The sequence below is a fragment of the Carassius auratus genome, chromosome 45 (genome assembly GCF_003368295.1).
Source record: "Carassius auratus strain Wakin chromosome 45, ASM336829v1, whole genome shotgun sequence".
In the NCBI taxonomy this organism is placed as follows: Eukaryota; Metazoa; Chordata; class Actinopteri; order Cypriniformes; family Cyprinidae; genus Carassius; species Carassius auratus.
The window spans coordinates 8568332-8582343 of NC_039287.1; the positions used below are offsets into that span (position 1 = coordinate 8568332).

The 14012-nt window shown below is 35.9% G+C and overlaps 3 protein-coding genes across 8 annotated transcripts; all 3 read right to left on the reverse strand.

Moving 5' to 3' along the window:
* Positions 1 to 136: 136 nt before the first annotated feature.
* Positions 137 to 8877, reverse strand: LOC113063126 (uncharacterized). 6 transcript variants are annotated; one of them, XM_026233313.1, is made up of 6 exons: positions 8441 to 8877; positions 7132 to 7183; positions 3316 to 4318; positions 3064 to 3219; positions 2796 to 2885; positions 137 to 1499 (listed from the first exon to the last, which is right to left on the reverse strand). In XM_026233313.1, exons 3-6 carry the CDS (start codon positions 4300 to 4302, stop codon positions 1191 to 1193), a joined length of 1542 nt encoding a protein of 513 aa, XP_026089098.1. In that variant the 5' UTR covers positions 4303 to 4318; positions 7132 to 7183; positions 8441 to 8877; the 3' UTR covers positions 137 to 1190. The 6 variants fall into 6 exon arrangements, with proteins under 6 accessions (XP_026089098.1, XP_026089099.1, XP_026089100.1 ...); XM_026233314.1 differs by having other exon boundaries at positions 4504 to 7183; XM_026233315.1 differs by lacking the exons at positions 7132 to 7183; positions 8441 to 8877 and having other exon boundaries at positions 3316 to 4497.
* Positions 8878 to 8938: 61 nt separating this feature from the next.
* Positions 8939 to 10680, reverse strand: LOC113063128 (gremlin-1-like). Its single transcript, XM_026233317.1, has 2 exons — positions 10527 to 10680; positions 8939 to 10169 (listed from the first exon to the last, which is right to left on the reverse strand). Exon 2 carries the CDS (start codon positions 10166 to 10168, stop codon positions 9635 to 9637), a length of 534 nt encoding a protein of 177 aa, XP_026089102.1. The 5' UTR covers position 10169; positions 10527 to 10680; the 3' UTR covers positions 8939 to 9634.
* Positions 10681 to 10890: 210 nt separating this feature from the next.
* Positions 10891 to 13250, reverse strand: LOC113063127 (neuroendocrine protein 7B2-like). The gene is made up of 6 exons (XM_026233316.1): positions 13141 to 13250; positions 12539 to 12773; positions 12252 to 12401; positions 11901 to 12013; positions 11311 to 11364; positions 10891 to 11161 (listed from the first exon to the last, which is right to left on the reverse strand). The coding sequence occupies exons 2-6, from the start codon at positions 12759 to 12761 to the stop codon at positions 11045 to 11047; spliced, it is 657 nt and encodes a 218-aa protein (XP_026089101.1). The 5' UTR covers positions 12762 to 12773; positions 13141 to 13250; the 3' UTR covers positions 10891 to 11044.
* Positions 13251 to 14012: the final 762 nt, after the last annotated feature.

Here is a 14012-nt window from a genome sequence, read left to right on the forward strand (position 1 = left end):
GGAATGAATGCTGTTCAAAATGAGAAACATTTAAGAAATGTTTATATTGCTCTATCTGTTCTGGGATTGTCACCGGGGTTGAAAAAAGCAATCTCGATATTCGATTTGGAAAAGGCTGCAACTTTATTTTGTACACTGAAAAAAAAGATTTGTTGGATTTACTCAATTGAATTATGGACATTGGTTCCACACATTCAGTTTGAGTACAGAGTATCCTATGCATTTATGCGGTTTCATTATAATACGGTTGTGTTAATCATATGCAATTTCAAAAAGCAATGTGTACATAATCTTTTTAAGTTATACTTACATAATTCAGTTATGTTAGTTTAACATTAATATTTTATTTCAGATATATGCTTATATCATGTTAATCCTGTGCAATTAAATCAAGTTATCTTAACATAATTTTGATAACTTCACTAAAATTACATTTTAATACATTTCAATGGTTTGTTGTAGCATGTTTAATTTCATGTAACACAAAAAACCTTTTGTAAATCATTTATTTAATAATTTGAACAATGTGTAATTTAAATGGCATGTCTCAATAACATTTTGCTTTCAAAAACGTAGCATAAATAACTTCTCTGATTAAATTTAATAAAAATACATTTTTTAGTTTTAATTACACTAGTATAAAAACAAAGAAAATTCATTTTTGTATGCATAACATGTAACATGAATATCAACAATATATGTAAACCTTCATAAGTTTTACAAAATATACAACTTTATAAAAGTAACATTACACTGCATGTAACACTGTTTAAAAACGACATTGTAACACTAATTTATTTCATTTCTCCCAGAAACCTTAAAACTGTACCAAAGAACAGCAGTACCTGGAACTGTTATTTCAAGAAAAACACTTTCGTTTCAAAGATAATTATATAAAGACATTACAAAATAATGTGAAAATACAGTATCTGACCCTTATCTAAACTATTAACAGTGTTTTTTTATTTATGCTAGTTTACCCAGATTCAGCTCTCTAATCATTCAAACTTCTGGGCCAGTCCAAAGAAAGGTCAAATTCAGAAAAAAAACATAAAAAGAAACAAGTGCAGGCAAAGCGGAACAGTCTAAACAATAAGATCACGTTTTACTCTCTGCAGCTCTGAATGCTGCTGAAATTTTCTGAGGTTGCTCATTTGTAGTCTCAGTAGTCACTCAAAAATTGGTCCATCTCACTGGTGGAGTTTAGATTTCAAATTTTGGGCCTTGATAGAGAGTTCACCTGCATCCAACTCCATGATGAGTTTCTGCAAAATTTCAAATGTAAAACGCAACTTTGTGGGGTACTGCAGGTTAAGAGTATAGATTAGACCAAACAACATTGAAGTTGCAAAAGCCACGCTGTCGAGGTCCTGAAGCACTGCCACACCCTCTAGCACAATTGCTACATTATGGGCTTCATTGTCTGCAGTGTGCTTCATCACGAAGATGCCCATGGTAGTCTTCTCAAACGCACTCTGTAGAAGATCTTCTTCCATGTCCTAAAGACAGAAAAAAAAGATGAATATGTATTTAACACATGAACAAGAAATATGAGGGGTAGCATAATGGAATATTACTTAAAGAAAGGACTATCACATTTCCCCCCATTTTATTTTTTACTTAAGAACTACTAAAATTGTGTTAGTTTTTTAGAACCCTAAACATCTGTGTTGACATCACACATTCCAAATTAGCACATAAAATGTCTGTTAAATTTGACACCATCTGTAAAATATACATCAGGGGGGGCCAATCCTGCTCCTGGAGATCTACTGGAGATTTCTAGTAATCCTAAAGACCTCGATTAGCTGAATTAGGTGTTTCATTCAGTTTGAGCTAAACTGTGCAGAGCTGCGGCCCACCAGGAATTGAGTTCGACACCCCAAAAAGTCATAACATTGTAAGAATAGGAGATAAGAAAAATATAATGAAACTTGTTAGAAATTAGAAATGTAATTTGTTTCCCACATCTGATACTAGCCATGTGCTGGTTTAAAGTAATGTGGCATATCATGGTATTGAATATGCACAGTAGTGTTATAGGGAATAGGTTTGCTGCAATAGACAGTGTTTTTAGTTATACTGGTGTTAAGCCACAACACTGGTTACGTCATTTTGTTTACCGCAGCACCGCCCCCACCGCGTTTTTGATTTTTTAATAGTAACAAAAATAATTTAGCCTAGTTCAGTTAGAGGACAGACATGCTTAAAAACTAAACGCATTTGATCAACATCAGTGCGTCTGAGCGCTCATGAATCTTTCTGCAGTGTTGTGATGCTCTCGACGCCGGCGGTGTGAACACACAGTAAGTATTGTTATTTTATTAGGCATATAAATTGTATTTTTATTTGTTTTGTTAATAAATGTTCTGAGTTTGATGTATTTGTTGCTTGTAAAAGTTAAAGTAAAATGCCAAGAAATAAGAGTAAAAATTTGCTTGACGCCGAATTGCAGCAATTCAATTGCTGCTAATTTGAAAGTAAAATGTGCATGGCACTTTTACAAACCATTTGCAAGCGAAAGAAATGAGGGAAACTCCAATGAACTAACACCCCCCCCCCCCAACACCAACGGTAATATCGGTTTTACCAGTGTTGTCCTTGAATAAGTAAATATGTGTGCTCTGTACGAACATTTAGAAGTTAAACAATTATAGCTACGTGTCTAGTGGATTAAATTAATTTTAATTTATGTTGCAATGTGCATATTTGATGAAACCATGGTTTTTAGATGTAGTAATGTGTTTCTTGTTGAACATAGTACAGATTCCATCAGTTAAGCTATAACTACTCACCACATACTCCTGAATGAGATCTTTAGGGTCCTCATTAAGGTAAATACACAGTCCTCTGATGGCAAGTTCACGAGCTGCATCAATGTCATCCTTAAAAAAATAAGCCAGAGCAGAGAAAGAAAGGTTAGGTTAAGACATTACTCGAAATCAATTATGTTGCTGTCTATGGGTGCGACTCAGAAAGCCTTCTGAAAAGACTTTGTGAAAGGGGCTTATATGAATGTTTTTGATGTGATCACCATATGCAAGTGCAACTTTGCTCACTTACTTCAACTACAGTTGACATCATCTCTTTCAGCTTTCTGCCTTGTTGCCCTGGTCGCCTTTCAAAAACCTTCAGAAAGCCTTCATAGTGAAGGTCAAGCTGTGACAGAAATTTTGACTGTAGAGGAACTGTTGTGATTCGCTTGAACTCTGCATTCACCTGAAAGCAGAATGTTAACAAAAAGAAATAAGAGTAGCAATAAGATATGACTCTCTGTTAGACATATTCAACCAATTTTGGAAATCTATCACAAACCTCAGTGACATCAAAGAGAGCTGGCCATCTCATCATGAAGTCCCCGATCATAGGGGCACAACGAAGCACTTCTTGTCTCCTGAGTGCAAATGTTCTCTGCATTTTAGTTTTAATAGTCTCTCGGTTGTTGTTTTTTTTCACATCTGAAAGAAGCTCAACTCTTGCAATCTCCAGAGTATGGTCGTTCTCTCCAGGGGAATAGGAGGGGCAGTAGTGCACTTCACCTCTCTTGGGCTTCTTTACATTGTAGGCAGGGCTTTTTTTCCCATCTGGCTTATGCTTTAAAGAATTTACAGTAACTTCAGGACATCCAAGTTTTCGGAGATGTGTGCGATAGTTAGATAATTTGTACTTGAGGCTCACTTTCCAACCCCCATACCCAGTGTCTGAGCCCCTTTCTGTTAAACATGGATGTTTCTTGATGAGTGCCTCTCCCACTTGTTCAAACTCTCTGTCCGTGACATAGACCTTGTATTGAACAATTTTTTGGACCAACCCCTCAAGTATATCTGACTTCAGCTTGATATCAGGAATAAGCAGTGTTCCATTTTCTCTGAAGACACTGTTTGCCTGTTCAAGCTTAAATTCTGCATCATATGAAAATGGTGGAATGCAGAATGTTTCAGGCCAAGAAGATCGTCTGGTAGAGGAGAAAGAAGAAATGGATGCAGAGACTTCGGAATGTCCTGGGGCAAAGGTTGAACTGTTCATTGTGCCAGCTGAAGTAGCATTCAGTGGTGAGAGGGAGTCAGTAATGTTTATTATTTTTATTGTGGCTTTGTCCTTAATTTCATTCATTGAAGTCAAATTCATAAACTGGTTATCAAAAAGAGTGTCCATAAACTGCAGACGAAAGGGGTCCTGTAGCTTACATTGACTCCTCACAGCATCTTCTAGTTCAGTCACAGACTCAGGCAAGCCAGATGGAAAAACCACTCTCTGGCAGCTGCTCTCCCCCAAAATGATTCGAAGAACAGCCGATGTCATTGTCCAGTGCCTCAGTCTGTAAGTTGAACAAAAAAACAATAGTGAACACACCTGTTTGCATGTTTGGATACAGCACTTTTTAAATGTGGAATAATTAAAGATATTTATACAATATCACTGTAAATCAAAGTAGCTTTTCCATTGTAGGAAACAAACAGACAAACCGATTTTGAAGCTATTTTTACTTTTTTTATTCCTTACCTTTGCAGCAGACAAATCTCTTTAACGTTACCATCTGCACATGTCCAATCAAATAGTCAGCCAAGGGGTATTCATCAGTTAATTCACTGACTTCTACAAGGCTAACTGCCTTTGTTGGGGACTGACTTAGCTCGTAAGCTCTATAGTGCTCTCTATACCATCCACAGAGTTGTTTCACAATAAAGAACAACTTTTGATGCAAAACACAAATTTGCTCAATTTGACCAAATTCAGGTAATCCACCTTCAGATCCATGAACAACGATCATTCCTGTCCTGTAGTTGATACCTTTGCTCCAAACATTTTTTGTGATATGAATTTCAGAGAGATTAGGATATCTCTGCCTCACAACTATAGCTATCTCTTCCTTCAAAATATCCACTGGGACTGCAGATCCACTTGACATTTCCAGCTCTGACTTCTCAAGACTTGGTGAAGTTAGCTGGTACCCAATCATTAGCTGATGTTTTGTGGCCAGGGAGAATGGGACATTTTTGAAGCAACTGGTATGTCTAATGGCCTGTTTAAAGAAGCTGTGCTTTGCTTCAAACCTGATTGTCCAATACCCCACAAGAGGACCAAACAACCTGATTATTTGAGGGTAGTGCTCCAAGTAGTGGTGTTTGGGCAGCAATCTCTGTTCAGGAAATAAGTCCTGGTATCTTTGTCTGTGCTCAGATATTTTACTTTCTAAGTAAGCAATGGACTCATCATTGTGAACTGGGGCAACAACAAGTTCTACAATCTCTTTCAAGTCTAAGAGAATCTGCCATGCAGGCTCATTTTCAGGAATCTGAGGACCAATTAAAAATGGAAGCAAGCGTAACAAGCTCCAGTTCTCATGAGCATTGCCTCCTATTGTTTTCCTGCTTGATAAAGGTTGAGGCAAAACATGAGGCTTATTAGTCTTATCGTTATATTTGTATGGAAAATCCAAAATTGATTTGTTGATTTTATCCAAGGTAATGTACTTTTTTGATATTATCAATGTGAGACAATGTGCAAGCTCAACAGGTACAATACCCTCAAATATATCATGGGCAATGTCTGGTGGGTAGCCAGTGAGGACATGAAAATGAGAAAGAGCTTCAGTTAGAGGACAAGCTTTTTTCACTCCAAAATAGTTAGTATCACTATCCTCAGCCAGCCTCACATGAGCACTGTGGAGCTCTTTTGTTCTGAGGCTGAGAGCACCTGTTCTTACCTCTATTGACTGAATGTCTTGTTTGCTTGCAGTACAAAATCGACAAATATAATGCCCTGAAAAACTTTCATTAAAGCCAGCTAAACCATGAGCTCCTAAATTGTCTGCAGAAACAGTAACAACAGTTCCCTTCAGTGTTTCTCCTAACAGTGGTATGAAAATTCCATGTTCTTCCAAGTATTTGAGGTCTTTTAGGAGTGGTTCAAGCACTCTGTTATAGCCATATGTTTTGACATCATCAGTTCTACATAGTAGGGCCAAATATATAGAGGACAATGATGAATTGGACCCAGGAGGTAGGTTCCTTAGCACCCAATAGACTGCACAAAGCTTGTGTTTTTTGCGGGATGTCCCCAGGGGGTTGCAGAGCTCAAAATCATCAACATATAAACCCACAAAAAGTCTTAGCTCTTGACCTGACAAAAAACTATTTTGTTTAAAATGAAGACCATCTCTGAAAGACTGATACACACTGTCTTCCTCAGTTTCTTGTGTTTTCTGATTCGGAGATATCTTTTCTAAAATATCTTTCCGATTTAAAAGCACTTGAAGGGAATCAAGAATTGGAATGTACTGAAAAGTCTTTTTGTTTTTAGCATCCAGAATATATTCAACAGGATCAACTACATTGAAGTTAGTCTTATAATACTGCCTACGTTGATAAGCAGAACCAAGACAGCCACCTTTTTGTATAGCTTTGTGTATAGGGTTATCTGTGGACAGTGTAGTTGCTATTTCTTTCAGGATAGATTTGTCAACTTCAAGATTGTGCTTCTGAAAAGCATCTACTAAAACATCTGTAGTAAGGGGAATTGACAAAGTGCTATTTAGGATGTAAAGCTCTTGTAAAAATTCATCAATGGCTGCACTGGGTACATGGGACAGATGTTCAAGCTTTAACAATGCTGCTGCAAAATTGTGTTTGATTTCATTTGGAAGGTTATTTGAAGAATGGACATCAGATTCAATTTCATAATATGCCTCTACCTCAACATCATCTGCTAAATCTGACTCTTGTGAAGCTACTGTTGTAGTTGTTACTATCCCAGGTTTAAAATCATTTAGTAAAAAAGAATGATGCTTTCTGTTCTTATGAGATTTAAAGGTACCACAGATATTTGTTTTAAAGTTACAACCTGAAAACATACAAGTTATCAATTCATTTTTCTTAAGATGTGCATTAATATGAGCCCAGTAATCTTTCTCCAAGTTAAGTCCTCCACAATTACATATATGGCAACTAAATATTATATTTTGAAACTGTTTCTGCCTAGTGTCAGACACATGAAATCTATTTAAATGAATTCTAAGTGCATTCCAAGTTCTAAATGTGCAGGGGCAGTTAGAATAAACACATGGAAAACGACTATTATGTCCGAAATGCCTGTGTTTTAACCTATAATGCTGCAGAAGTTTTAACCTACTTGGTACAACAACTGAACAGGCTTTGCAATTCCACATATACAGCAAATGTCACTGTAAAGAGAGAAACAGCAGAAATTAGTCATAAATAACAACAACAACAACAATTAATGATTTTAAGAATCAATTTACTGTACTATTCCAAATTAAAGACAATGCTATTTATAAGATTACCCCCTTTTAAGATGTACCGTTTTGGAAAAAGGCTTTTAAATTTTTTCCAAAATGTATGGTAAGTACTAGAAAATTAACCAACATTCACTTTAAAAAACACTTTATAGCATACCATAAAATAACCTTTATTGCAGCAGTCATTTATATTAATTATGATATCCATCTTAAAATGACAATCATGTTAGTTAGACTACCAAAATGTAATTAACTTATATGTGAAATCCTAATATTGTAATCTTAAAACCTGTCTGAAAGAGATTTTTGTGAGTTATGGGGCGAGGGCGAGGCTATCGAGTATTCGTTTACTTGATAAAATAGGTAATTGCACTAAAAACGTACTGTATGTTTAACTTAATGATTATTCGTTGGTAAATCAAAGGCATGCACTGACGGAGCATTGAGCGCTTTGCCAATTGCCGTGATATGGTAACGGCTATGAACCCCTCCCCCACACAAATCCTAAAGCCAGTGGAGAGGACCTCATTCTCAGAGATGCAAGTTAGGGAGATTGTAGAAATACCGGTCCTAATAACACATAGCAGTGAACTTGGAAGCAGTGGGTTTTCTCTGGATACAAAGCACAATAACGTTTTCATTTTTAACTGATTTCAATGCTTTAAGGTCCACGTAAAGTGCAAAAACATATTTTAATCTAGATAATTATTTATTTTAGTCATAAGGAAATATTAAACCTCGATCTTGTGAAGCATTAATTTATGCTTCAGTTAAGTTCCTTCTTTTTTTGTTAATACGTACGCATTATTTCCTATAAACCCTCAGCACAAAAAGTTAAATATTTATGATCACCGATTTTGAAAATCTGAATCAAGTTAGCCAATGTATTGAAAGGCATTATTATTCACCTGATGAAAACTTGGTTTCCATTTTAAATTATTTATTCGCATAGTAGACGTTTGATCAACTACCGTTACCAGTAATATGTATGGTTTACTTAACATTAACGTTAACTTTACCCAACCCCCCAAAAAAAAAAAAATCTGCGATGACACTCGACTAAATATACCATTGACACGATTTAAAAGCGTGTGGGGTTATCTTAAAACATTATTATTGCATTTAAACTGACAATGACTGCATTTTATAATATATCACATGATTTTCTACTGAAATTCTTACCTTTTAACGAGCTTAAACAAGTCAGTCAGTCCCCTCGTGTCTTTCCAAACCAACGGTCCTGGTGTGGGCTGGATTTCAAAGCGCATGCGCACGCGCACGTTGCTCCCGCGCAAACGACGTATTTCACAAAACGGAATTAGATTAATTATAGCATACACAATGGAATTAAGTTGAGAAGAAAATACAAAGTAATTGTGTGACACGGTCCTATTTTAATTAAGTAAATCAAACAGCAGAAAAAAATCATTTTATGTGAACACCATTTGTTTGAAATCTGAAACAATTTGAACATTTTCTTGCAAAGTGATTATATCATGTTTTGATGATTGTGTTGAATTTCATTTAGAATTTAAACAATAAAATTATGTTTCCATCTTAAACATAAATGTATTAAGTAGACTGTAAGTGTATTGCTTTAGTAAATTCAGTAAAACTGCTTTTCCTTTTTTTCAGTGTATATTGAGTAACAAAGTTGACTAATTTTTTTATGGTCACAGAATCAATACAGAAAATAACAAAACAAAGATAATGTAAATGTGAAAAAAATATAATATTACACTACCCTATCTGTTTTATTTGGATAAACATCACTTTTTTAATGATGACAGTTATGCTGCTTCACATCTTGTTGCCATTTAATCACAGTAATATTGTTCCTTATACAATAAATGTAACACTATGAAAAGTTTTCATTAATACAAAAACAATTTTCCATGCATCCAACTTATTTTCTGTAATGTTTGTTCACCTAGATTTTCTACATCAATTGATTAAAAAGGCTGTAACTTGACACTACATTCTTTTTACATTGCAGTATTGTATAAAGACCAGTAAAAAATAAAATGGAATGGATTTGAAAAAAAAAAATTATAATTATAAAAAATTATAATAAAATAAAATACTTGCTTATTTGCACCCATAGCCTAATATGTATGTATATGTATATTACAAATCAAGCCACAAAACAAGCTTGTTTGCATCAATGCGCAAATTTTGCTCCACACAGTGGAGAATATAATAATATAAGAATATTTTTATGTCACTATTTTATAGTATTATAACTTATCCAACTTTTGTACAATTAATTGAATCAATTGTATTTCTTCACAATATAAAGGCCACATTTTGATGACTGAAGAACTAATGGAGGAAACAAACATACAGAAGTAGCCTAAAACAATGACGTCAGCCAGTTTAGTCCAAGTCAACAGAAGTACAGCGGCACTGCTTCACGCGGCGCACGCGCTTCTTCTTGGTGCTGGGAGTCTGTCCGGGACAGATGAGGGTGTAAGTCACGGTAGTAAAACTCTTTGGCTTACACACGGAGCACGACTGAAACGCACTGTCATCTTGATAAACGTGCCGTGGTATGTAGAAAGAGTTGCACTGTCCGTAACAAAAGCGGTTGATGATGGTGAGCGGCTGGCACCCGTCCTCGTAGATCATCAGTTTCAGCGGCTGCGTTTTACACCAGTCAAGTCTGAGGTAACGGCGCTCCGTGACGTGTAAAGCCTCCTGGCTGGAGTCCAGCACCTCGTCCCCGACTGAAGGCGGTCCCGTTCCCCTGGAGCTGGCCTGCGGTGTCTGCGGTAACTGTTCCGAATGGTTTGGGCTGTATTTATTTGGGTGAGGAATGGCGCCTTGAAATCCCCCGGTTCCCCTGATCCTCGCCGGATTGCAGAGCAGCCACAAGACCACGATAGTGACAGCTAATCCGTCTTTAGCCATCCTTTCGCATGAAGAAAGAAACATAACATCAGCAAATATACAGTAATATATATATATATATATATATATATATATATATATATATATATATATATATATATATATATATATATATATTTTTTTTTTTAATTTAATTTTTTTATACAAATATGCTATTTTTTGCTATTCATTTTGTCAAAATATTTCATATTTAAAATATTTCAAAGCATATATAAGGTTCAGAATCATTTAAACACATTTTATATACATTTCCTACTAATTCCTTTTTGGTAATTCCCTCTGGCAACTCATTTCTATAAACACATTTTTTTTTAAATCACACAGATGTGATTTGAAAATATATAGATCCCAGACTTACCTCAAATCAATAATGGTTCAGACTTCTTCACATGGACTGCAGTTATTTTCACAAAGGTCTTTGTATACCATAACAAACTGATTAAAAATAGGTTGAACCAAATGATCCAGAACTCAAGAGCAAAGTCAAAATAAAGTCTGGAGCTCTGTTCTGAGTGCTGACATTTAAGAGAACGGGGCAGTCCACGCCTCCTCTGTCCTTCACAGCATTTTAGGGACGGTCCAGTGCTTTAAGAGAGTAAGGAACTTCATGATGAATGCATTTTGTGATGTTTGTGATTTAGAAGAATAATGAAGTTAAAAACACGTTTTTTTCTGCACATGAACATATACATTATTTTTATTTGATTAAATGGTATTACAACAGAAGTTGTGCAAATAGAATAATCATTCATTTTACAGTCACCTTTTGGTGCTCTATTAATAATATGATTCATTGGAATATCACACATAATTTAATGCTGACATTACTGTAAAACTGTTATTTTTATTGTACAGATTTCATAAATAACACAGTGTTTAGGTCTTGGTATTGCTTGTAGCAGTTTCAACCTCATCTTCCTCTGGGAAATGTGGCACTGATTTCTTGACTACCACATTATCCAGCCTCTGTCCCATCAGATATGGATTTGTACTCTGAAACACATTCAGTGACAGATCCTGTGACATTTTTCCTGAAAATGCAGCATGTATATGCAAAAGTGCTCCATCTAATAGTTCATGAGTTGAGCCTCTGCTGACAAAGAATCAACCAAAAGGCATAGAGAAATATATTCATTGCTTACCCTTTTTCTTCTTTTTGGTCCACCCTTCAGTTTTTCATACAACAGTCCTTTATTCTAGAAAAAATTAAAATATATATTTAGTGCCGTCAGCTACAGACCAGAATCTTGGGCTATCTTGCTTCATATTTCACACTGCTCATAATTTTATCCGGGTTAACAATTAATCCTGTGTATTCAAAAGATGACCTGTCAAACTGTACATTACTTAATCTCATGTTAACATTCTTAACTGCATATCTGCAGTGTCGATGCCATTGATTGGACAAACGCAGCATGCTACCTGTTTACATAACGGCGTTAGCATTGCGCATCTTGATATATTGCTGATGGTACTATGAAGTTTTACAGAATGGACTTTTCTGATTATAAAGGTAAGTATGAAATGGTCTCTTCTTTACTCCAGTTTACATGTTTTCTTTCATCATTTGAATTTCGGCATTACCTTTACACAGGGTTAAAAGCGGTGTTTACACCACCGATAACCAGGGGTTAAGTGCAGTATGAAAACCCCTTAATTTAATCAATAAATAATTTTATTTAAATGAAAAAGTCTCCTCCAGTCTGTTTCAAGGTGTGAAGTGTGAACTCACCCACTTCGCCAGTGCAGGGTAGTCATGCTCCGGGTCAAAGAGGTGCTGATGTTTCTGGAATTCTCGACTGAACTCCGCAGTGTCTGGAGAGTTCTCTAAACATCCATCAGCAGCTATAAAAACATCACATTTTGTAAACAAGAGAGGGATGTAACCCATACTCTCTTTATGTTTAGACCATTCAAAGAAGTTTAGAGTTGTCATTCCTTTGGGAGATTATGGTAAACACCTTCAATCTAATCAAATATTGAACAAATATTCTTTGCTTCAGAAAACTGATTCCTCTTTCGATTAATCAAAGTGAATGGTGACACCATATTTGTGTATTCGATTGCATTTGGATCAACATACCAATCTTTCCAAGGGGGCAAGGATTGGGGGGGTCAGGGTAGCCATGGTCCTCGCTGAAATCTTTGGGAACGCTGTCTCCAGTTAACTCTGCGACAATGTTAGGGATGTTCCCATATGGCCCGAGATGTTGGAGTCCCTCATGGGCACCACCTATTGGACAAAGTCTAAAGTTACACCTGAAGGCAACCACACAATGGGATGAAGAGTATTATAATGACAACCTATTAAACTCAGTGACCATTTACATTTTTTAAAACGTGCAATTGCCAACAATGAGAACCTCCTACCTTGGATACTGAGTGGACCCACTATGTTGGTGGCCTGATGCGCGGGATACTCGACTCTTGGCCGCGCGATTCCCAGCTGCTCCATCACTCCGTGGAGCAGGCGCTGGATATCCGCATCCGACACCTGATCGACAGTGCGTGGACTGCGGCCAGAAACGACGGCCATCGAGCTTATGATGACGCTCAGAAGAACCGTGTGTGTCATTTTCGGAGCCGAACCCATCGTTGACGTTCACTTAACACCGACATTTAACACAACATGTAACGTTAGTGTTAGATTATTGCTGTGCTTTATATGCTAAAACAACATGTTTGAATTATTATATTCATTTATTATTATTTTTTTTTTTTTGTATAAAAAGTTAATGTAGGAATCGGGTTATAAATCAAGCTTATTTTATATTATTTAGATATAACTGAGTTCGTGCAATCCTGATTAGACAAGACATCACAAGTACACATCAGGCTTCATAAAAACATAGGCCATTATTTTACAAGCGCAAAATAATTAGGAAGCATATTCGTATTTCAGCAAAACTGAAATCGAGCGTGATGTAGCTATATAAACTGCGCAGTTAAACGAATTTAAAGCGATAACCTACCATGTAATCCGGATTGAGAAAGAGGTTGTCCGGATCAACACAGATGCGGTCCTCCTCCTCTCTTCGCTTAGTTTGCTCTGTTGCCAAGCAGCCGAGTCATCTCACCTCCACAATTGATCATTGGTTTATTTAGTGACCACCACATAGCCGTTAAAACATGCTGCTGTATTTTACTGGTAACGCTAGAGGGACAAATATTAAGGAAATAAGGAATATATAAGGAAGTTATTATAAATACTATAATAAAATTACATTTGAAGTGAGGTGTGTCGTGTCGGTAATGTGCCGGTAATGTTATTGACCTTATGCCTTAACGTTTACAGTGCAAATAAAACTTATAAAGCAAATAAATGTTTTTTTTTTTTTTCATTTTTCCTTCTTTTTTTTAATGCTGAGCATGCAAACCCAGGAGAGTACTTCGACTGCTTACAACTAAACACTGTAAATATTTAAGCAAACTATATCTAACTAGCGACGCTATCGCGTAAACGACATCATAATGGTGTGTTGATAATCAATAACTTAACCTACTTAATAGTCATGAACATAACTGAATATGTACAGGGGGTTGCCAACTTTGGTTGCCTGGCTGAGTGAAATTAGTTACAGTTGTGTAGTAAAATTCACGTTAAAGATTCACTTTTCAATCATGACATGAAAAAATGTACCAAAAAGGTCTCCTGGTAGAAAAAAAAAGACTTTTCATAAGATGAAAATTACATCTTCGTCATCAAGTCTCATTAAAAAAAATAAATACATAATTAAGCCCAAACACAACAGCCTAGAAGGGTTAATTATTAAATAGATACAGTTTTGAGAATTTTTTTTTTTGTCTAATGCTTTTCAAAAAATCTACCAATAGCTAATATAAT

What these genes read in the sequence shown, in the direction of transcription:
- LOC113063126 (XM_026233311.1), bottom strand. Translation starts at nt 7,168, where the DNA reads ATGTGGAATTGCAAAGCCTGTTCAGTTGTTGTACCAAGTAGGTTAAAA.
- LOC113063128 (XM_026233317.1), bottom strand. Translation starts at nt 10,168, where the DNA reads ATGGCTAAAGACGGATTAGCTGTCACTATCGTGGTCTTGTGGCTGCTC.
- LOC113063127 (XM_026233316.1), bottom strand. Translation starts at nt 12,761, where the DNA reads ATGGGTTCGGCTCCGAAAATGACACACACGGTTCTTCTGAGCGTCATC. An exon ending in TTGCCCCCTTGGAAAGATTG is followed by an intron (nt 12,014 to 12,251) that starts GTATGTTGATCC and finishes ATGTTTTTATAG; the next exon opens with CTGCTGATGGATGTTTAGAG. An exon ending in ACCCTGCACTGGCGAAGTGG is followed by an intron (nt 11,365 to 11,900) that starts GTGAGTTCACAC and finishes AATTTTTTCTAG; the next exon opens with AATAAAGGACTGTTGTATGA.